Genomic DNA, 25305 nt, shown 5'->3' with positions numbered 1-25305 from the left:
CTCAGATAACTCAATCCAGCGATACTAATCCTATCCGGCAAGTGTGTTCGAAGAACCGAGTTAGCCAGATCATGATTAGCACGATGATATCATCTTGGATGTGTCATTTGATCTCGGATGTAATAAGCAACGTACGAAGAACGAGCCCCTGGTCACATAAATGTGTTTTTGCAAAACGGATTTAAATCCGATCTTCAATTCCCGCGCTATATGCAGATTTAATGGAGTGTACGTCACCGAAAGCAAAAGATATGAGCTGCATTTTATTGATCATCAGCTAAAATTTCAAAGACCGCAATAAAAGAGAGCGGCAACAGCCCTGGTAAGATCATTTCGTTTCTTAAGAATTTACTTTTAATGATGATGATTGTGTGTTAAGCGTCTACGACTTACTTTCACTTTGATTTGCGATAGTTTGCACGTTGGCTTAATGAATAGATGCTCAACTTCTCATCTGAGGTGATGCGTGTTCCAGTAGCGTCGTCATATCTGGCTATAACATTACATATAGCCTATAACACGCTCTCACACGTTTATTTTTTTAGCATTTTTGGGAGGAGTACAATTTACATATGTGGTTTCAACAACCAGATGCATTTACACTTGTCCAGTTTCGTCAGGAATGCGGCCCAGACCACCTCCTGAAGTGGTTTGAGCGATCGGATTCAAATCCGTCTCGAATGCGTTTCGGAGGGCATTTACACCTGGTCTTTTCACGATCGGATAGCTATCCGATCTGAGAAAACGCATGAAGTGGCCAGGTGTAAACAGCCCCCAGGTGTAAATGGAATCGTTTTGATAAATCAGATAGCTATCCGATCTGAGAAAACACATGAAGTGGCCAGGTGTAAACAGCCCCTAAGTGTCTCAATATAGTATATTAATTCAGTGTTACATATCTGTTATCTGCAGAGCTTAAACATTAACTGTTTTACTTTTTTTTTTTATTAAAAACATGTTTTTACTTCAGAGTTTGTCAACTATGTTACGGACAAACAGGGTGTTCTACAAACCATTCAATTCAGTCTTGCACTCGAAATTAAATGCAATTCAGAAGGCTCTTGAGTCTATTTCTGCCACACATACAATTGTTATTTAAAATGATTTTCATAATCAACCTTTTTTTAAAGATGAACATGCAATGCATTTATAACTGTCCTTATGGACAAGGATGTTTTTCATCATAAATCTCCATTAAAGTTATTTCTGATCATTAAAAAAGATGTTATAGTAAACTCCAACCTATGCAAATAAGTAGAATGCTTAAAAATGTCAGAAACATCAATATTGGCTATTTTAACTTTAAAAATCTAAGTGTAACCTAGGTGACAATGAAAATCACACGGTTGACACTAGTAACCTAGTTGACTGGACATATTGTTAACCATGGACAACATTGTATTCTTTATTCATGAGACAGAATTTAATTAGCAAAGTTGCTTTCGGTGAAAACCTCTTTTATTTTAAATGTAGAATTATTAAACAGTACAGAAATGCACATAATTCCACAGAGAATACATTGAAATGCACACTAAGAAAACTTTCAATTCACAAAGACCTGTGACGTAAAATCATCCTATATCATCGTAATATAGAATGATCAGGAAATAGCTTTAAAATGTCCCCACAAAGCCTACTATCAATATTCAATCAATTAATAAAACAAGCTAATCCTTATGGAATGAACTTAGTGAACTGAACTTCTCAATTATGCATTCAGAATGCAGTGACAAAAATACAAACAGCTACATATAATTTCATGGAGAACCTCCAAGTCAACACTAACTAGTCAATATTTGACAGAACAGGGATTGCTCAGTAATTATATAATCCCAAACAAATCCTTTTGAAGTTATTTTATGCATTCAGAATGCACTGATAAAATGCAACACATACTCTTAGTTATTCATTTCTCAGCTCAATTCAAGTAATTTAACAATTCAAAAAAAACCTCTAAAAACTCTTCAACAGAACAGTAGGCTGATGCAACAGAGCCTTTAAAAAACAATGCTATTCAAACTTATTTTTTTGCATTCAGTATGCAACGGTGAAACACTGCACACAAAACATATAATTTAAGAGAGAATGCCTCTAAATGAACACTAAAGTTAGATCTTTGACAAATTTGACCAGATATCTTGATCAATTTTAACATGGCGGGAATTTACTGGCTTTGGAGGAGGAATAATTCGCAAAACATCTTCAAAAAAGTACCAGAGCACATCATCTCTCAGGGACCAGAAAAAGCGGTTCTATGCACGTCCAACTTTACTCATGCACTTCACCTGCACATGAGTCTCTGTGATTTCCTGAATGGTGCCAGGGTAAATTGTCTCCTCATAGGTCACAACACACCACTGTCCAATCAAACTCCACAGAATTTCATTGTCCTTGTTTGAGTGTACTAGAGGCAGTGCAGGGGTTGATGGCTGAACCTCAAAGCTGAAGGCATGTGTGTCTTCACACTGGCACTCAAACATTTGCCTGGTGGTACAAGGGCAACTTACATCTCGATAGAGAAGCTTTCCCAAGGACCCTGTGACCACCTGATGTATTCTCATGGTTGAAGGCACTGCTGGCAGAGAACTTGGCATCTTCTGGAGGAATTCATTCACAAGATTTTGAGAGATGTAGAACACTCGTACAGTACCACTATCAACCAAAGCACTGTACAAGTCCTCTGCTGATCCGATATCATGCCCCTGGCTTACAAGCCTGTCAGCCGTCCGTTTCAGGAGGCCTCCCACTCCATCGGGAGCACCTTTCCCGTGGCTCGCTTAAAAAAAATTCCATGTTCCCCTTTTGAAGCCACGGTTCACCAGCTCTGTGGTCAAGAGGTAGAAATTTCCCTTCTGCCTATATTGTGTTGTAGGGCCATCACTAAAGAAATGTACCACGTCAATAGAAGGATGTGAGGCCTTAACTTCATCGAGAATGGGGGACAGATGTGCCCATATGGCAGGAGGGCCCTTCTCTTTTGATGAAGAAATTGTGCCAAAGCACATGTGCTCTGCTGTCCCCCCAACATAAAGAACTCCTGTGTGGAGGGTAGCTTGTTTCTGGTTGAAGTGGATTGCTTCTATTTCAGATGAAAGCTTACATGAATAGTTTTCAGAAAAATCCACGTGAATTAAGCATTCGTTGTTGGACATATTTAGCCTCAATTCACGGTAATGTGAAAATTGACTTTGATGTTAAATACATGCCGTTTCAAATGGGTCAATTGATCTTGAAACATCTCCAGCATGTCTCCTAACTCTATTTCCTTTTTCTTCTTTGCTGTTATTCTCATAGGGACCATTTCTTTGACACCATCATTGTTCTTCTTTTCTCTAATCACTGTTTCAGTCAACCACTGAGTGATCTCGACACGTTTCTGCAGGTCACCTTCTGCTAGTATAGCAAACTCCTGCCCTTTGCAATCAGGACACACATTGTACATGCAGTCCTTTGATTTTGTATTGCAGCTTATGGATGTCATCATATCCTCCATGTCCACTGTTGCAATCTATAGCACAGGCTTCTGTACTTAATTTTCCCTTCAGCATCAGCTAGAGTCTTCTTTTTTCTGGACAGGTGTAGTGTTTTAGTTATTTCATGCTGTAAGCCATACTTTTTCAGGATTCTTCCTGTTACAAGCCCTGACATTATCCGCCTATGTGCCCTTTTCATGTTGGTGAAAAAGGCATCTTTCATGTTGGCCATGAGTGCATTGTGCACAAGCAGTGACCTGCGCACCTCAGAGGAAACAGATGCATGTTGAAGTTGTCGCCTAGTCTTGGATCCTGGGGATTCTGACACATGCTCTTTTGAAGTGCTACTGTATCTTTTTAGTTTCTTGTGAAGTTTATCTGATTTTCTTTTTTGCCTTTCAAGCAAGTCTCTCAGTTTCTGTATTTCTCTATGTAATTTTGAGTTTCCTCTTTTGGCCTTTATTCTTCCAGTCTTCTTCTGTCTGAAATAAACAACCAGTATATTGTATATTAATGTACAGACAAAACATGTGGGTAACTGGGAACATTAAATGCATAAACCTGTTTCTGTCTTGCCTCATGAACTCTACCTGCTGCTCTGAGGTGGATGGTTGTCTGGACTGTCCGGTGGTGTAATTACGTTCTCAAGCCTGCTCTTTCTCTCTCTGCTATTCTGTTTTGCTTTTTTCCAGTAGGCCCTCTTTCTTCTTTTCTCTCTCTCACTCATATCTGCCACTGTCTTCACCTTTCCTTGTGACCTGAGCCTGTGCCATGCCTCTCTCTGCTTCTCCAAATATGCTGCCCTTCTTTCAGGATCTGCATCACGACAAGCCCTGTATCTCCGCTGTCTCTCAGCTGCGGAGACCTATTTAAATGTATCATTTTTAAAAGTAAAATAATATATCTATATAAAATGTGTATAAATATATATATATATATATATTAGGGGTTGCACGACTACTAATTTCTGCTAGTCGATTTCTTATCAAAACAATACTCGAGTTACTCGACTACTCGTGGTTCATGCTACTGTAAATGAAAAGACATGAAATAGCTAGATCTTATCAATAAACATTTATTAATTCATAGCCTAATGCAACAATTACATAAGTAAACTCTCAAAACATTATAATTATGACATTTCATTTTTAAATTTTCATGTAACAGTCTAAAGCCAAATAAATAGCCGTTCTTGCCTTTCATTTCAGACGTCTGCTTCTAGGGGCCGTCACATATCGCGTATTTTTCGCGCTCAAGGTCGTTATTTCAAATGTAGGCGCGCGGCGAGCGCGCTCATAATGGAAGCAACGTGGTGCGCTAGTTTTTCCAGGCGCGCCGATGCCGCAGCAAGATGAAAACATCTCAACTTTTCAGAATGCCTCAAGCGCACAGCAGGTCATGTGACAAAAACCAATCAGCTTCGGCCTTTACGTAACATCATCGAAAGCTCGGACGAACAGCTGATCGTAGCTGTACAGCGCGGCAGTTCATGGTTGCATAGCACCGACAGACGCCACGGGAGCGCAAGCGCTTAGGAGACAGCGGCACGGCCGCGCTTTCCACACGTTTTTAGACGCAACATGTGAACGGCCTCTTGCAGAGTTGGCCAATTACAATATTTTTGTCATCCTTGATGAAATACTTCCACACATCTGACGTGTGGTGTCTGTTGGTGACGTTCACCATTTTTAATTCATTTATGGTTAATGGACGCTCGAGTAGTCGATTGTTTCCGACAGCGTCGACTAGTGGTTGAAGTAGTCGATCTATCGACTACTCGACTAGTCTATGCAAGCCCTAATATATATATATATATATATATATATATATATATATATATATATATATATATACATACATACATACATACATACACATGTTCAGTCCATATAAATAACATAGAAACAATTAATGATCATGATATGCCTTAGAGCACTGATGTAACTTAGTTGAAAGATAGTTGAGCACTGGTGTAACTTACTTGAAAGAGAGTTGACCGTAACTTAGTTGACCATAACTTAGTTGACAATTTCAATATTTCTTCCCCATAACAGAAATGGTGGACCTAGCCTAGCTAACCACATGTCATTTTTTTGAGCAGGTTAAAGTAAGAATTCAACACAAAATTTCATTATATTAAATACAACTTTTTAGCCATGACAATGGACATAACATAGTTAATGGTTAATAATACGGCCGTTGACTAGGGATGGCTGACGCGAAACAGTCGTTCCGAAGCTTTGCGAGATCCCGAAGCGCAGATGTTTCGAAACACTGATCCGAAGCGTGATTCAAAACACCCATGTCACGTGACTATGGCCAAACGAAGCCTCGAAGTGTTTCACTAAGTGTTTCATCAGGTGTGGTCCGCCGAATCAGCGTTTGATTGACACGGTCGGGAACAAACCACACAATCGCACATCTGTATAAAAGTGAAATCAACGCATATTGACCTCGTGGGTTTTTGTGAGAGGAGTTTGATTTTGAGATAGCGGATTTTTGGTGATATAGTGACATAGTGCGATTTGATTAGTTATAGGCTATTTAGGCTTACATTTAAATTTACACAACACATTGACTGATAGGCTAGAGACAGACAGAGTATACATATAGTGACACATTAATAGATACATAGATATAAATATATATAGCAAGATAGATTATAGATACATATATAAATACATAGATAGATTATAGATAGATACATATATAGATACATAGATAGATTATATCTAGATACATAGATAGATTCATATAGATAGATACATAGATAGACAGATTTGGATAGATAGATTAATGCAATGCATATTTTTTCAAGTAATGCAATTCAACAAGCTTTTTTGTTTCAAAAACATTTGTCATTATTTTACTTCCATAATAATCACACATTATTGAAAGGCCTCACAGTTGGTCATAAATTGGAAATACAATTCCACAAAGTAGTTATTTTTAACAAAATTTTAGACAATTAATTTTGAAGGTATTGAAACCCGTTCAAAATGCTGCTGTGTTATGGATAAAGATATGAAGAGTTCAATGCAAAAATCCATCTGACATGTTTTCTTTTAAAGGGGTGATGACATGAGAAACCAAATTTGCCTCGATCTTTTGGCATATAAGAGATCTTTTTTCCATTAAAACCTAAGGTGTTTTTGGGGTCCTTGAGATGTTCTGACATGCCCTGACATTTGTGCTTTTTTCAGTTGCTTATAAACATATTAAAGGGATAGTTCACTTTGAAATTAAATTTTGGTATGTTTTAGCTTACCTCAAGGGCATCCAAGATGTAGGTGTCTTTTTTTCCGCAGTAGTTTCAATTTTGATATTTTTAGGTCAAACCGTTCTTGTCTGTCAGTCATATAATGCAGGTCGATGGTCACTGTCTCAAAGAGCATGCACAGAGTCCAAATTAAAACAATTCCCCATCGTCCAAATTAAACAATTCCCCATCGTAAGTACACATTGATGGCCTAAGACACGAAACGAGCGGTTTGTGTGAGAAAATGAACAGTATTTATATCGTTTTTACCTCTTGAACACAGCCACGTCCAAATGATCTGAGAGCGCGGGCGGGTATAGATATATACACTAGATGTCGCATTGGCTACGGTTTCGCAGTACGTTTTCTCACACAAACCGCTCGTTTCGTGTCTTAGGCCAAAACTATCCAAAACTAATCAACGAAATGTTGTCTTTCATTTGTCTGTAACATAGGTCTTTCGTTTTTATTATAAGGAATATAAATGTTAATTTGCAGTTTAATACGTTGCTTATACAAATACATTTTATTTCAACATATTTCAATCGATTTTTACTCAGTATAGCAAAATAGTTTGCTAAAAGCAGATCATTCATTCACACACAGAAACGCAATTCAAATTTAAACCGTCTTTTTGTGAGTTGTGGTAAACAACGCATCTCTGCCGTTCATTCATTCACACACAGAAACGCGATTTACTTGAGAATGAAAAAAAACTTACTACATTATTCCATCCGTTGCTCCTCGAAATACCAGCACTTCTGAGGTATATTTTCCATTATTATTATTCCTCACAGCGCTGCGAGACGGTGTAAACAAGTACAATGATCTGAATAAACTTGTGTTTTCTTGAGCTGATATGTGGGCGTTCACAGGTTTGCGTGGATTGCCTCAGTAATTTGCGTTTGAATAGCGCGCGCTCTCCATGGGCGGAGTCACATTACAAATAATTAGATGAGATGAGAACGACTGACATCTCTCTCTTTTCTTACAGATTACATGAACTGAGAATATTTGTTTTTTATATAAATTACTTAATTTAAAAGAAGAGAATTCAAGCTTCATGCCTGTGTGTCTGTATGCCTGTTTGACTGAGTATCCGCTGAGTTATTGTTCATTTTCGAACGTGTTTCAGAATGGACTTCACTGACAGAGAGAAGGCAGAACTCGCTTCCTGTTTATTTTTCTTTATTTGGCAAAAAGCAAAACACTTTGTTTTTATTGTGAGTATACACAAAAATAATACACATTTAACAGAATCGATTGATGTATGAAACGTGTTTGTAATATCAAAGTCAACAGAGCAAAATTAATCTCTTTTGAACTGATAAAAAAAAAAACGAGCTGGTATCGCCGGCGACACCGCCGACCCCAGGGGGTTAAAGATTAGAGTAGCACAAAGAGCAGTCTACCCTGATTAAGTCTCGTTTCTTTTCTTTCTGGATCTCAGGATTGGATCTGTTATTTTCCAGTGATAAATGGTCAGAGTTTATTTAGAGTAGTCAAACATAGAAACAAGCAGATTCTGCGCAGGACAACGGCGCCCTCTAGAAGCAACCCAAAACTGAATTCAAGGAATTGCGTCCTGCAGAGTTTATGTAATGCTTTGGGTTCATGTTTCATGTCAGTCATGTTTCCTGTCTTGTCATGTGATTCCCTTGCCCTTATGTGATCCTGCCATGAGCTTCCCTAAGGCTTGTTCGACTTCATGCAGCTCTTCTTCATGCAGACCGATCGGCGGCTGACTTGAAGCAGTGCATGCCGGTTAGAAATTTTGTCCGACTTGATACAGCGCTGACGCCACGTGACTGTGACGTATGCCATCAAAGTACCACGAGAGCGATTCGAGAGTAGCCGGAGAACTCAGCCAGCGCAGCTTCTCAAGAGCGGACCCTGCACTGGGCTGCAGGAGGGCTGATGACGACACAGCTGTTCCACAATTGGCTGGATTCACCGCATGACAACGATCACGTGTGTTTCGTGTTTATTCGAACACCTTTAGTTCCTCTAAAGCTCTCAAATCAGTTTATTTTAACAGTGAACACTCTTTTCATGTCGTTGTCATGTTATAGCCTATTGTGTCATGTTTATCAAATTAAAACTGCTTAAAAAACGTAGACTCCACTTCATTGATAGTAGCTTATGTTGAACTTTATTCTTGTTCAAACAGACGCTGTATGAAGCAGTACATAAAGTATTGAATGAAAATGTCTCTGAAACATCTGTGTATTATTTGGCAAATATTACATTTATTTCACTGCAACTGTGGTAAAGTATGCAAACACCACGTGAGCGGTCACTACAGGAACCAGAAAGTGTCCGACTTCACGTCTCCGTTTGCAGCTCCTCCCCGCCTGCACACGGCTACTCTCGCCAATCGGTTACATCCAGCCGCAGCCGATGTCCAACACACCTATTGTCTTTTGTGTCATGTTGTCATTGGTTAATTGTCTAATCATGTTTAAAGGAGTGTCTTGTTTAGTAATTAGTCCTTAGGCTTGTTGGACTTCATACAGCTCTGTGATGTGAAAAGACTGACAGTGATAGCGTGATAAAATACTATAGAGCAGCCAATGGATGAAAGAAAAAAAATCTGATGCTGCATTATTGCGTTAAATATTTTAAACGCATTTAACTGAAAAAAATGAATCGCATGCGTTAACTTGTTAATTTTGACAGCCCTAATTTTTGTATAATCAAACATAAACATAATATGTATTTGTCATATTCCTTTGCTCACTTGGTTCCTCCCTGTACTCCGCACCTGTGCTCTCGTCATCAGTTGTGTGTGTCTGAGGCTGTATGCTGGCGCGTTGGCTTGTAATTCCTGAATTCCTGTACGTTCGTTAATAAATAAACTGCAAGTGTCTTGCGGAAGAACATTGTAACCGGAGCTACTTCTCTCCGTTAATGTCTATGGCGAGTCACGCAGGCACTGGGCAACTCCGCAGCCGAGCCGACCCCGGGATAAAATAGTCCGAATATAAACACTTATTATAGGCGTCCCGTAGTGATTTCGAACATAATTTACGGACTGCAGCAGCTGCTGATACAACGGCGTTCTGTTGCGCATGCGTGAATTTAACTGATGAGTACATGACCATGCACTCGCACAAATGCGACCACATATATTTTAACTCGCACATTCTCAAAAAATGGTCGCATATGCGACCATTTTGGTCGCAGTCTGGAACCCTGGTATTGTATGTTTGCCATGTGTCCTTCTCAAGTATTGTTCATGTAACTGCTGTGTGGTGAGTGTTTAAGTCACGTCAAGTTGAGTTTTGCTTAGTCAAGTATTTGTTTTGTATTTTGATTAGTGGTGGAAGATAAAAAGTGATGCAGATTGACGCGAGACAGTGCTTTCGTGTTAATAGCTCCTAAAAGATAATTTAAATAATCTAAAAATAGATTATTTTGGTAGTGGTGGGCAGATCGAGGCTTCGTGAAACAGTTGAAGCAAATATGCTGTATTGTGTCGAGGCTTTGAAACAATTCAACACCCGTCTCCACGGTGACCCCTAGTGGTCAGAACAGTGTAAATGCAACAAAACCCTGGCAAAACATGTATAAAAACACCTTTTACAAATCTATTGCAAATTTTTTATTGACAGTAAAATCTTTCAAATGCTCTTATCTAATCATCTAATAAGATTATCAAGTGTCTATGTTATTTTATCAATTGTCAGGGTTTGTTTTGTTTGTTCTATGAAATGTATGAAATCGCTGTCCTGTTTCGTAACAAAGTCATATTTTGATTTGAAACCCCATAACATTATGAAATCTTAACATCAATCACATCCACACGTGCGTCTCATATTATTTTAATATTTGAGCATGTTGAATGCATCCAGTTTTTGCACGCTCTTGATAATGTCTCCAGGAGATTAATCGATAGAAAATGGAGGCGTGCTTTTGTGCAAATGAAATCTGTATTGCAGAAAATGTGTAGTCATGCGGAGACCCGCCCTAAACATGTCCACAATAATGACTGCTGGAGACAGAGCTTCTGAGAGGAATGTTATATACATAGAGGAAATATTCGACTAATCTTACAATATTTACAATCAAAGTCTGTATCTCCCTCCAAAGCACACGCAGACACAAGTGGTTCTCTTGCTACTGATTTAATTGAAGACTTTTCACCAAATCCACCGTGAAAACTAAACAGTATAAACAACAAAATACAGAAATGACATCAGCTTGACACAAAGCGAAAGCCTGCAACAGTAATGGCATTTTACTGACACAAAATACAGACAAATAAAACAAAATACCTCGTTGGCTGCGAGAAAGGGAAATAGTCTTTGAATCTCCTTACGAACGTTCAAGTCCTTTGTGACGAGAATAAATCTTAATCTGAGCATCCATGTCTGTGCTTGCCCTTGCTTGCATGAACTATGAATCTGACTTAAAGTTCGCATTTGCGCATAAACTTAATCCTTCAAAATAAAGGTACTGCAGCTTATAATAAATAAATATATAATGTAAGTGTATAAATAACAAATAACTTAAATTATCAATTATCAAAGTGATTATAGAAAAAATAAACAAATTATAAATTAGATCAACAATATAATGGCAGCATTTACAAAGTCTAATTAAAGTCAGACTTTTCCGTCTCAGTGTTTAGTTTCGGTTTCGATTTGAAGCGTTTTCATTTCGGTGCATCACTAACTCAGTACTCTGTTAATAACGACCTGACAACGCAAACTGTACATGAACGAGTACCTGGACGAGCTCAATCTTGTTGCAGTCTTGATCGAAGTTCTTGTGTGTTTTGTGTCGTCGTGGAAGAAGCCGATCTCGACCTTCACGCGCTGTTTTACACGGAGAGATGAGAAACTCAATTAGAGATGGGTGTGCCGTGCACTTGTTGGAGGGCAGAACTAATGCTGTCACGGGGATAATTGATGAGTTTTCCCCACAACAGCTAGATCGTGTTGTCTTGTTAATAATGTAGTGCTTATATACATATATGAGTGATCATTTGAAGCGTGTTGTATGTTTTATACACAGCGAAAATAGCCTGCATCTGGATAGCATCGTAAATGAATATGGTTGTCAGTGCATGGGACACTGCATATCATTTTGGTTTGAATAATATTTTCTCAATAAATAGGCAAGAATAAACCCGGAAAACTCAAGAGAAAACTCCATGATTCCTGTTCATTCCGACAACAAACACTTGAATGCAACAAGCTCGTAATCACGGATGACTTCTGAAGTGGCAGCATAAATCCACTAACAACAACCTGTGTGAAATAACCATACAGGTCTGGAAATGGGGTAAATATCATATACATAAAAGCAAATGGAATAACAGCAAACCTTCTGTAACATGTTTTAGAAATGAATGTAAAAGCTATCTAGCATCCATAAAATACTTATCCAAAAGATAATCAATCCCTTGGTGAATTGTTTAAAGTCATGCACGTGTATATACGAGTCTTAAAAATATGTACATGCTTAAATTATTTTGTTTATTTTTATTTCATATTTTCTTCCTTACAAGCAATCCCCCTTTAAATATTTTGAAGATTATGCTTTTGTTTATTGTACTTAATATGCTGTTGTTGTTTTAAAAAAAAAACTATATATATTATATACACACACACACACATATACATGTTATTTGTGTATATTTTCATATGCATATTATTGTTCCCTAATTGAGTTTGTAAGTTGATATGGTTCAATAAAATAAAATGTCTGGAAATGGGACGGCGTCCAGGTAGTGAATTTCGATGGGGGATGCCTTCCAGTTAATTACTGATATATATATTTTAAATCAATTATTCACTCAGTAGCATATAAAGGCAATACGAATTTAGCACAAAAACGTGTCCCTTTGTCCCTAGCAATAATTTTGTTCAAAAATTTAAATATATTTATATATAAGCACTGTTGTCCAGTTGGGTCTTGTGGGTTTTATGTGGGTGTGATGATGTTCTGTATATGTGGAAGGAAGGAGACAGGGTCGGCTTTACTGAGGCTCGTGGATTTATTTTATAAACTGCTCAAAACAAAACAAGGTGCTTCAAATAAACTTAGTCGTTTAACACATTCAGTCCAACAGCAGCTCCACAGAGCATTCACACGATCGCCACGAGTCCTCAGTCAATCTCTCTCTCTAGCTTCCTGTTTCCCGGTGGCTTTTATCCGGTCTCTCCACACCAATTACTGAAACAAGACACAGGTGTTTGTCGTTTGCTCTTGACCTACTTGCATACCTCTTGTCTCCTGGCTCTCTCTCCTGTTGCAGACCTAGTTGAAATGTGTCATTAAGTTGATGATAATCTACACATAAATGAATAGAACAATCTTTCTTTTGGACTACAACTATGGGTGAGGGATGAGGATTACAACTGAGTTTAACTATATCACGCTAATCTTGTTGATGTTCTTGATGAGACAACATAGTCCAAGCGAGCTCGGACAAATCAGCGTTAAGGCAAGCTGGAGCTAAACTGTAACAAATCCACTGGAGGCGAGTTGCAGAACACAATGCAGTTTATCCAAACGTGATCAAAATTAGTCATGGCAATTTCAAAACACTGCTTCATGATGCTTCGAAACCTTTACGAATATTCTGTTCTGAATCAATGGTTTGGTGTGTGTATCAAACTGCCAGAGTCACGTGATTTCAGTAAACAAGGCTTCATTACGTCACAACTGTTTCTAAACGTTTCCAAACACTTCGAAATTTCAGTGGCTCACCGCTGGGGGGCGATGATCTCTGTCAACCTATTAATCATGAGGAGTCACTGAGAACCATTGAACCGTTTTACCTGATCTCTGATCAGTTTTATAAATTTTTAGACGTTTTAATTAGACATAGTATAATTAAAATGATTAATGGTAGTTAATAGTCTCTTATAGATCCGTTTAGCTGACACATTCATAGAACAAACAAAATAAACCCTGACAATTGATAAAATAACATATAGACACTTGCTAATCTTATTAGATGATTAGATAATAGCATTTGAAAGATTTTACTGTCAATAAAAAATTTGCAATAGATTTGTAAAAGGTGTTTTATACATGTTTTGCCAGGGTTTTGTTGCATTTACACTGTTCTGACCACTAGGGGTCACCGTGGAGACGGGTGTTGAATTGTTTCAAAGCCTCGACACAATACAGCACATTTGCTTCAACTGTTTCACGAAGCCTCGATCTGCCCACCACTACCAAAATAATCTATTTTTAGATTTAAATTCTCTTTTAGGAGCTATTAACACGAAACCACTGTCTCGCGTCAATCTGCATCACTTTTTATCTTCCACCACTAATCAAAATACAAAACAAATACTTGACTAAGCAAAACTCTACTTGACTTGACTTAAAAACTCACCACACAGCAGTTACACGAACAATACTTGACAAGGACACATGGCAAACATACAATACATACAAGAGGTGTGTTGGACATCGGCTGCGGCTGGATGTAACCGATCGGTGAGAGTAGCCGCGTGCAGACGGGAGGAGCTGCAAACGGAGACGTGAAGTCGGACACTTTCTGGTTCCCTAGTGACCGCTGACGTGGTGTTTGCATACTTTACCACAGCTGAAGTGAAATAAATGCAATATTTGCCAAATACACAGATGTTTCAGAAACATTTTCATTCAATACTTTATGTACTGCTTCATACAGCGTCTGTTTGAACAAGAATAAAGATCAATATAAGCCTATAGCTACTATCATTGAAGTGGAACCTAGGTTTTTTTGTCAGTTTTATTTTGATAAACATGACACAATATAACATCACGTTTACATGACAAGAGTGTTTACTGTTATAAAAAACTGATTTGTGAGCTTTAGTGGAACTAAAGGTGTGAGAATAAACACAGACACACGTGATCGTTGTCATGCGGTGGAACAGTTGTGTCGTCATCAGAGCTCGTGAAGCCGCTCATGAGAAGCTGCGCTGGCTGAGTTCTCCGGCTGCTCTCGAAACGCTCTCGCGGTACTTTGATGGCATACGTCACGTGGCATCGGCGCTGTATCAAGTTGGACAACATTTCTAACTGGCATGCACTGCTTCAAGTCAGACGCCGATCGGTCTGTGCAGAGCTGTATGAAGTCCAACAAGCCTAAGGACTAATCACTAAACAAGACACACCGTTAAACATGAATAGACAATTAACCAATGACAACATGACACAAAAGACTAGGGAAGCTCATGGCAGGATCACACGAGGGCAAGGGAATCACATGACAAGACAGGAAACATGAATGACATGAAACATGAACCCAAAGCATTACATAAACTCTGCAGGACGCAATTCCTTGAATTCAGTTTTGGGTTGCTTCTAGAGGGCGTGCCGTTGTCCTGCGCAGAATCTGCTTGTTTCTATTTTTGACTACTCTAAATAAACTCTGACCATTTATCACTGGAAAATAACAGATCCAATCCTGAGATCCAGAAAGAAAAGAAACGAGACTTAGGCTACGTTCACACTGCAGGCTGAAACGACCCAATTCCGATTTTTTTGCCCCTATGCGACCTGTATCTGATCTTTTCATGACAGTCTGAACGACACAGATCCGATCTTTTCAAATGCGACCCAGGCCACTTGGGTATGTGGTCCCAAATCCGATACATATCCGATCTTTTCAAATGCGACTTCAGTCTGAACGGCCAGGTCGCATTTATCCGACCCGCACGTCATTGATACGCGAAAAACGTCATAATCCTGCGTTGAAGTAGTCGTCGGTTTGAAAACGGACTGCATATTCGTCGAGCTGAGGTAAATCTGCCGAACGGGTCGACCTCGACGAGCCCGTTAATAAAAAAAATATATTAAAAAAGCCCACGGCCATTATATATACGTTGTGTTAACTTATTTGTGCTGAATCTGATATTAGATAGGTCAGCGGCTGCTGTCTGACTCTTGTGTAACGGTCGCTGCGCGCGCTCGTGTGTGTGTGTGTATGTGTGCGAGAGAGAATCACAGTTAAAGTTTAGCTACTTCCGCAAACAAAAAGTGACGTCGTTGACCGTTGAGTACTCTTCTGCGCATGCGAGTCACTTCTGGGTCATTTCACGTTCACACAGGAGATCACAAAAGGTCGCATTTTATTGGAAATGTGAACGGCCTTGCAAAAAAATCGAATTTTTTCAAAAAATCGGAATTGAGCATTAAGCCCTGCAGTGTGAACGTAGCCTTAATCAGGGTAGACTGCTCTTTGTGCTACTCTAATCTTTAACTTTGTTTTTCAACCCCTAAACAGGAAGCCTGCTGAAGGACACACAGAGGACTGAGGCTTAGGGAAGTTTATGAATCATTTTACTATTTGCTTTTACTTTGCAAGTTTTAAACATTCATTTATATCAGCCATATGCGTTTGTTTATTATCTTTAAAGAGAAAAAGAGTTTCACTGATGATTAGGCAGCATTGTTGATGTCAAAATTGTGAAGCAGTATCTTGAATAGTATTTTTACTCACAAGTGTCTGTACTTACAAATATGTATTTACTATTTGATCCAGTGATTACATTCGTGTCCTCTTTTTAGTGAAAGGAAAGCAGAGATAAAGGACAGTAAGGGTACGTCTACATTCATCCGGATACGTTTAAAAACGTCATTTTCGTCTAAAAATGCTCTCCATCCACACTAGCGGTTTCTTTTGAAAAAATCCTGAAAACGCTGAATACACCGTACAGCGCATGCGTAAAACCTCACAAAAGCTCACTGAGATGATACAGATGGAAAAGTAAATAATAAACTTACTAATTCTTCTGACAGGATTATTTTATTTAGCAAAATATCTCAGCATTCACTGATGCGCTCAGTCAACATTATATGTTTGGTCTAAAGCGAGACTGCTCTCATGTTTTACTGAAGAACAGCAAATGCAAGTACATTTTCTGTCTTCCTTGCAGGACTGTGATATGAAGAGTGTGTAAAGTAACATTTTAGCAACAGTGTGAAAGTGAATCGTACATAACAGGCACAATACAACCGATATAGATATCATTCCACAAAGTGATGAAGTCACTGATCACTACATGGTAACTTGCATATTACGTACTGCTGTAATATGTCATGCGGCGTCGCGTTATCAACCAGGCAGAACAATCCTCCCATCCACCATAGATAATTTCTCAAATTGCTTATCTAATCTGTCTCAGCTGCTGCCTGAACCCAAACAAACAGATGAACTAGAAGAACTAACTAGCACTATGAGCACCATTCTCTCTAGAACATTGGATGTGGTTGCACCTATTAAATTAAAAAAGGTCAGAGAGAAAAATAAAGCACCATGGTATAACAATACTACGCATGTTTTAAAGAGAGAAACGCGTATTTTAGAGCGTAAATGGAAACAAACTAATTTAGAGGTCTTTAGAATCGCGTGGAAAGACAGTATGTCACGTTATAAAAAGGTCCTAAAAGCGGCCAGGGCTGAGCACCTCCGCAAACTAATAGAAAACAACCAAAACAATCCAAGGTTTTTATTTAACACCGTGGCTAGACTAACAAATAAACAGACGTCACCCGAACAAAATATCCCGTTACAGTTCAGTAGTAATGATTTCATGAACTTCTTCACTGAGAAAATAGAAAGCATCAGAACCACAATTGTAAACGTTCAATCTTCAATTGTGCCTTATAATTCAGCTTCAATTATCACCCCGAAAGAACAATTACAGTGCTTTACAACTATAGAACAAAAAGAGTTAAATAAACTTATCACTTCATCTAAAACAACAACATGTTTATTAGATCCTATACCAACTAAACTACTGAAAGAAGTGTTACCTGTAGTGGAAGATCCTCTCCTCAATATTATTAACTCGTCTTTATCTTTAGGTCATGTTCCAAGAACATTTAAACTGGCAGTTATAAAACCTCTCATTAAGAAACCACAATTAGATCATAATAATCTAGCAAATTATAGACCCATTTCAAATCTTCCATTTATGTCTAAAATATTAGAAAAAGTGGTGTCCGCTCAACTGGGCTCTTTCTTGCAACAAAATGAGATCTATGAAAAGTTTCAGTCTGGATTCAGACCGCATCATAGCACTGAAACTGCGCTCGTTAAAATCACAAATGATTTACTTTTAGCTTCTGACCAAGGCTGTATCTCAATACTAGTTTTACTTGATCTTAGTGCTGCGTTCGATACTATAGATCATACATTACTCTTAGATCGACTACAAAATTATACTGGTGTTCAAGGACAAGCACTAAGCTGGTTCAAATCATACCTATCTGACCGCTACCATTTTGTCTATTTAAATGGAGAAAAATCGATCATAACTCCAGTAAACTATGGAGTGCCGCAGGGATCTGTATTAGGCCCTCTGTTATTTTCAATATATATGATGCCACTTGGAAATATTATAAGGAAACATGGAATTAGTTTCCATTGTTATGCTGATGACACTCAAATATATATTTCATCACGGCCGGATGAAAACGCAAAATTTTCCAAATTGACAGAGTGTGTTAAAGATATAAAAGATTGGATGACCCGTAATTTTCTTTTATTAAATCCAGACAAGACAGAGGTAATACTTATCGGTTCAAAAAACCGCCCACAAAACCTCGCACAATACAACTTTAACATCATAGGATGTCCTGTTACTTTATCCTCTACAGTAAAAGACCTGGGTGTCATACTCGATTGTAACCTGTCTTTTGAAAATCATATTTCATATGTTACAAAAACAGCATTTTTCCACCTTAGAAACATTGCTAAGCTACGTAATATGCTATCAGTTTCTGATGCAGAAAAGTTAGTTCATGCATTCATGACCTCGAGACTAGATTACTGTAATGCTTTACTAGCTGGTTGTCCTGCATCCTCAATAAACAAGCTACAGTTAGTCCAAAATGCCGCCGCTAGAGTTCTTACTAGATCAAGAAAATATGATCATATAACACCGATTTTATCATCACTGCATTGGTTACCTATAAAGTTCCGTATTAATTACAAGGTATTGCTACTGACCTATAAAGCCCTAAACGGCTTAGCTCCAGTCTATTTAACGGATCTTTTATCACCCTATAATCCATCGCGCTCTTTAAGATCACTAAATTCAAGGCTTTTGGTCATACCTAGGATATCCAGAACCACCAAAGGAGGGAGAGCATTCTCACATTTGGCTCCAAAACTCTGGAATAGTCTTCCTGATACTGTTCGTTGCTCAGACTCGCTCTCCCAGTTTAAAACTAGATTAAAGTCGCATCTCTTCAGCCAGGCATTCATATAATCCTACAGTTCAAACTACAATCCGGCCTCTAGCTCATAAATGCCAGAGGAGAACTGGCCCCCGACTGAGCCTGGGTTCTCCCAAGGTTTTTTTTCTCCATTAGGTCACCTGATGGAGTTTTAGGACACCATTAGGTCACTTGATGGAGTTTTTCGGTTCCTTGCCACTGTTGCCTTTGGCTTGCTCAGTTGGGGATATTTTGGGGATATTTAATTTAATTTTATCAATCAATAAATTCCTCTTGAAACAAACTTTGTTGTATTATTTTAATTTAATACTGTGAAGCTGCTTTGATACAATCTGTATTGTGAAAAGCGCTATACAAATAAACTTGACTTGACTTGACTTGACAATACTGGTATAAACATGAATATGTGTCACATGACTAAACTTACGTCAATGTTTTTTAAAAAAAAACTCAGTTTTGACAGTCCACACTACAACACGAAAACTGTGTTTTCAAATTCATCCACTTTGGAGAATGTTTTTTAATTAATAAAATGCGTCTCAGTGTGGACAGAAGGACAAAACGGAGAGAAAAATATGCTTTTTATTTTTTTAACAACAAACTTATTTATCAAAAATTGTCACAAGTTTAAACAGCATTTAAAAGATGCCACATGTATTAGTGTGGACAAGGCCTGAATCACTGGAAGAATCCGTGTGTCCTGTGAAAGCATCAAACCCAACAGCAGGACCACAGCTCTGTCCACTTTTTAATATTCATATTTAGGATCAGCACATTCACTGTATTGTGGGGGAACATCTGCAGGATTGTGATTCACGGAAGAGTTGCTCACCTGAGGTACCTGCAGGAAAAACAGGTATGCCATCAGCTTTAATGCTTATTTATTGATAATTCTAATAAATTCTTGAACACACACACACACACACACACACATATATATATTTTATATTTTCCACAAAGTTCCATTAGACTGGTGCTACAAGCTTCTCTTACCTCTGATGGATTGGGTCTAAAGGCATAGGACTGTGGAATAACAACTTGGTGAACATTCAGCACCTTCGGAAAAATACACGTTGCGTTTTATACCTTCTTACTGCAATATAATATTAATAACATTGGATGACAGTTCTAGTATTACAGGTTTATAGACAACACTATTTCAAATGGAAAAAGGAAAAGACAAAAATCCTGCTGAAATATTTTGGTGTCGAAACTTGTGCAGATTATTGAAAACAATAGAAATTGAAAAACTACCCGTCTTTCTGTCAATCTGAAATGTCCTAGCAACCACCCAGAAAACCCTAGCAACTGCTTAGCAACCATAGCGGCCACTCAGCTTCTAGCCCTGAACGCATCACTCACCTGTGGAGAACAGCAGCAGCCGTTGGCTTTACAGGCAAATGCTGACAGAACGATGGAGATGATAAACTCAAGGATAGAGAATACCAAGGACACACCACGGATCCCCCAGAAGATGGTCTGAGAAAACACTCATCATTAGCACAAATATCAATAAAATAAATGATAGTTACTCATTCATACGCTGGCTGCAAGTGCAGAATGTATAATCCTTGAGGTTCAAATGGTAATATAACAAATCAAACTTAACGTATAATGTCTAAGCCTTCTTGCATGATAAACAGGGCTTGACATTAACTTTCTTGTTCACTAGCCACTGTGTCGAGTGGTTTTCAGAAGTTACAAGCCACTCAGCGTTTTCACAGGCTACAATTTTACCAAAACCATGAGGAAAAACTGCCATATAGATCATTTTAATAGGCCTACTATCTCATAATTTGGCTACAGTCAAACCAAAAATTATTATAGCAAAATAAAGTAAACTCTGACATTCTTCATCCAAAAAATCACTTCACTACCAAATTATTCAGACACTTTGACCTGACCATGTTTTGCTTTAGTGTTTTTTCTTTAATTGCTAATGTGACCTTTTTACACACAGACTGAACAAAATTAAGCATTTCTTGGTAATTGGTTATATTGTATATTGGTTATACCTAAATTGGTGTTATGTGTAGCAACAATGACATCTGCTTTTCACATTAAGTGAATCATGTGGGTGTCGAACACATCGTCTTTGTCCTTAGGAAGACAGCGCTGGTTAATTATTCTCTCGGGGATGATTTTCTGGCGCCCATGTGGCTGGACTCCCCCCCAGCTCAGTATGAACCCCTAGTGACTTTATAGCCGCGTGACATTCCAGAGCACACACACACACACACACACACAAAACATCCTTTGGGTGCAACTTCATATAGAAATTTGGCTCTCGAATGTATACCTTCCGATATATATGTGTGATTAGTTTTGCTTTATATTAGAGGTGTGGTTTGCTAGAGTATAGTTTTGAATTCTAAATGTTCACTGAAAGAAGGTTCCTCAATAGTGTCTTGTAAACCGACCTCGACATGGTCATAAACTTTATGACTCTAAAGCTGCAGCTCATCCAGTTCCCCTGCAAGCCAACATTCCAACACATGGAACTTTTCAGAGAAAACTCTTCAAATGTTTGATACGTATTCCTTTGTTTCCCAGGTGTCTTCACTTGCCATAACGGAAACACTGACAATTTTATTGTGTGTTTAATCAAACTTTATTTGTGTGTAATTATGCATATAAATGTAACGTTATGTTTCCCCTATATTTACCTGTCATAATTGGTATCTGTCTGACCGTCCTGTTTTAATTCAACCAGTCACACATAGGAGATTACAGTAATATGTATTGTACAATCTTAAGAGGAAATATGAATTATTTCTCTCACATGACATTCAAAGTAGGCGTTTCTTCACGAACAAAGAAACGTTCCTCCCGCCTCAGATCAGAAGATCTGATTCGCTGTTGCCACGAAAAAGGGGACGTGGGACACTGCTCACGGGACACTGATAAAAGTCCAAACTTTCAGTTTGAACTCTCTCTCATTTCTCTCAACTCTCAACTTGCTCCCGCTCTGACCTTCTTCTCCACGCGCAGCGCTTCTCCTCCCAACGCAACCAGCTGGACAGGCCTTTCCTTGGCCTCTGGGACGCATACCCCGCGTCATGTAGAAGCTGCCGTTCTTTTGCAACTAAGCTCATACGTGCCCATCCCCTCCAAAAGGGAAATGATCTGAACTTTCTCGGTAACGTTAAATTCAAGTGAGCCTTTACATCGTCTTTTGCGAAACGACCCAGAAGACGAAGCTAGACGCAAACCAGCCGGACACGCGCGTTCCCTTTCTCAGCATCACACTGAAAGAGTACAACATCGTGCAAGTATTTTGATCTCTCTCTAAAGCTGATTACGGGTGTCTAGCACTTAGGTCTGTGAATTAAGTTACCCTCTATCTCTTATCTTTTTATTTCTTTCTTGCTTTCTTTCTTTCATGTCATTCATTCCGATCACGTCATGTTTGTTTAAATGTTTGTTTGTTTTATTGTTTGCATTTTACGTACGTTTATATTTGTAGCTCATATAATCTCTAGTGTGTGCCATTTTATTAATAAACCCATTTATACTTTTAATTGTCTCTGTGTTTGAAAACCCACTTTTTATGAAGTCAATGAAATTAAAAGATCTATAAAGCTACATGCTCTATATTATAGACTACTTTGAGTAGTTTTAATTTATAAACCCAAAGGTTTTATATTCGTGGCCAGAAGATAAACTTTCTTGGAGTTTGTAAATACGGTAATACCCTGGCTGAACTGTGATAAACTATCTTACATACATTTGCTAGACAAGTGACTGATTGATAAAAGAGACCAGGCCAGCCAAGAGGTATTTCCGAAAATTGATAAAGTAATGTATATGCGATTTATGAATTATGACCATGAGTTATGATTAGTAATATTTCCCAAATTCCCTTTATTCTTGAGCTAATTCGCATTGACCCAGAGTCGTTTACGTTACATATGTAATTGTGTAATTAAATTTAACAGATGACAACTAATCAACCTAATTCATTTCTGAGACAGTCTAACAGAAGGATGACATTTTTATTATCATTTTCTAAACTATGGCGAATAAACTGATAATGTGAGAAATGTTGATGGTGTCTGAATAAATTTCTGGAGCAAATGAAATGAGTGAGTGAGGAGAGGCGGGTTTGTGTGTAACTCACTGTCGCTATTTTTTGACCACTACATTGCACTTAGTTTATTATTTCAGATGACTTTTTAAAAGACTACAATAGAAAAATGTATATATAAAATTCAGTCCGCCGAAGCGATTAGTAGGAGTGACTGTAACACGCCACTGCTGAAACACACACGCATTTGGCGGGTGTTAAAATCAAGACGTGATTCATGTAAATGATCAGTAACATGAAGAGGTCTATTGAATTCTTCTATTAAATGCAAGTAAAATTGTGACTAGAAAAGTTGTTAACATACCTTGTAATTATAACAGTCATATCCATAGCAGTAAGGGATATATCCTACAGGCAACTCAAATGAAAGGATAATAATGGAAATGCCTGCAGTTATAGCACTTAAGATGTTCATTCCAAGTGAAGCTTTCACCTATAGACAGAAAAACAAGTTAATAAGTTAGAAAGCACTTTACCCAGTGTGTTAAAGCAGATCATGAAACAATATATATGGAGCACTATAAAAATGTATAATAAAGTTGCAATTATCGGGTCCAAGAACACATGACTCATGAAGACAATACAATTATACAATGACAATATCTCTCTTCAAATATAATAAATGTCTTATAATTTCAAATATAATATGGGTGTCTGTGTGTGGAACTATTCTTCTATGTACTATTTTACAATAGATAAATAATATTGTCTTCATTTTAATAGAATAGCAATACATTCATTTATATCTGGCAACTTGACATGTTTTCTGTATCATGTAAAACTAAAGGTAATTTGGAGATCACCAATTTCTTTGCAAACTGATTAGATTTTGATTAGACTTCATTGATCTTTATGAGAATATAATGGATTTTATGCATAGTCAATCAAATTAACCATTTACAGAGCATTCGGAAAGTATCCATAGCGCTTCACTTTTTCCACATTTCGATATGTTATGTTATAGGCTTAACCCAAAATGGGTCTGAGCCTCGACACAATCCTGTCTCAGAGCTGTACAGACACTTCATGGCTTGGTTTGTGCTCTGACATGCACCGTTAACTGTGGGACCTTATATAGGCAGGTGTGTGCCTTTCCAAATCATGTCCAATCAACTGAATTTACCACAGGTGAACTCCAATCCAGCTGTAGAAACACCTCAAGGGTGATCAGTGGAAACAGGAGGCACCTGTGCTCAATTTTGAGTGACATGGCAAAGGCTGTGAATACTTATGTACATGTGATTTTTTTTTTTTTTTTATAAATTTGCAACGATTTCAAACAAACTTCTTTCACATTGTCATTATGGGGTATTACTAGTAGAATTTTGAGGAAAATAATTAATTTAATCCATTTTGGAATAAGGCCACATTTACACATAGCCGGGTATTTAGAGAAACTAATATTTCTCCCCCTCCGTTTTCAAAAATAACATCGTGCACACAACCCGCATAAATACGCCGTCGAGCAACATCATAACTATGCCAAGCCTATGGGCGGCAGTGTAGGGAGAAGGATAAAGCCATGCAAGCCAATCAGAATCCTCAAAATCGACAACAACGAATAGCACGAGCGACTTCCAGTTCCTTTCAAAGCAACAGACATGGCGTGAGGTTCGTTTGTGTGGACAGACAGTGAAGCAAATGCAAACAGGTCAATAAGCGTTTGCACAAAAGTAAAAATGAGTACCACCTTAACAGCATCCATGATCAAATAGTAGCCAAACAAACTCTAAACATAGGGCGCTCACATGACGTAAGCATTTTCTGGCGCATAATGTGACGTTTGAGAACCTAAAACCCCGTTTCTCCCAGTTGACACGGCAACACATAACCGGCGTTTTCAGAAATCTGACCAAAACGCAGGGAAATATCTGCGTTTTCCCATCGTGTAAACGGGGCCTGAGCCTGTAACATAACAAAATGTGGAAAAAGTGAAGTGCTGTGAATGTTTGTTGATATTTTCATATCATCCACATATATGTATAAATAAACATATATATATATATATAATACCAGTCAAAAGTTTGGAAACATTACTGTGGTGAGCAGGACGAGGCCGGTGGTGTGATTACTGATGAGCAACACCTGCGCAATGTTTTGTTCCTGTTTTGTGTGGCCGGCAGTCGTCCGTGAGGGGCTGCTGACTTATACTTTCGTTTTTGTATTGGTTTATTTATTTAGTAAAATACTTGAATGTTCGCCGGTTCCCGCCTCCTTCTTCCCATAACAACGAACTGCGTTACAATTACTACTTTTAATGTTTTTGAAAGATGTCTCTTATGCTCATC

At 38.2% G+C, this 25305-nt stretch overlaps 1 protein-coding gene and 1 long non-coding RNA gene across 14 annotated transcripts in view; one reads left to right on the top strand and one right to left on the bottom strand.

Annotated features, from left to right (window-relative positions):
- LOC309496186 overlaps window positions 1-4591 on the top strand; it is an 89545-nt gene extending 84954 nt beyond the window's left edge. Inside the window, exon 2 of the long non-coding RNA XR_014205043.1 lies at window positions 4420-4591. This is a non-coding gene — a long non-coding RNA (uncharacterized lncRNA). The remainder of the gene's footprint in view (window positions 1-4419) is intronic.
- Window positions 1-25305, bottom strand: part of LOC309496088 (membrane-spanning 4-domains subfamily A member 12-like) — a 77428-nt gene that overhangs the window by 20560 nt on the left and 31563 nt on the right. For 8 of the 13 annotated variants that reach the window (XM_082166056.1, XM_082166057.1, XM_082166048.1 and 5 more), the window contains 4 exons: window positions 23322-23450; window positions 20293-20409; window positions 19924-19986; window positions 19374-19771 (listed from right to left, as the gene is read on the bottom strand). The exons of 2 other annotated variants lie outside the window; for them this stretch is intronic. In XM_082166056.1, coding sequence (XP_082022182.1) covers window positions 19679-19771; window positions 19924-19986; window positions 20293-20409; window positions 23322-23450 — 402 coding nt within the window. In that variant the 3' untranslated portion in view covers window positions 19374-19678. Of the gene's footprint in view, window positions 1-19373; window positions 19772-19923; window positions 19987-20292; window positions 20410-23321; window positions 23451-25305 lie in introns of those variants that run through there. 3 more of the 13 variants (XR_014204957.1, XM_082166046.1, XM_082166053.1) reach the window with 3 other exon arrangements.

Source organism: Leuciscus leuciscus (genome assembly GCF_965113295.1).
Source record: "Leuciscus leuciscus genome assembly, chromosome: 4".
NCBI lineage: Eukaryota > Metazoa > Chordata > Actinopteri > Cypriniformes > Leuciscidae > Leuciscus > Leuciscus leuciscus.
This window is presented reverse-complemented; position numbering and strand designations above follow the sequence as displayed.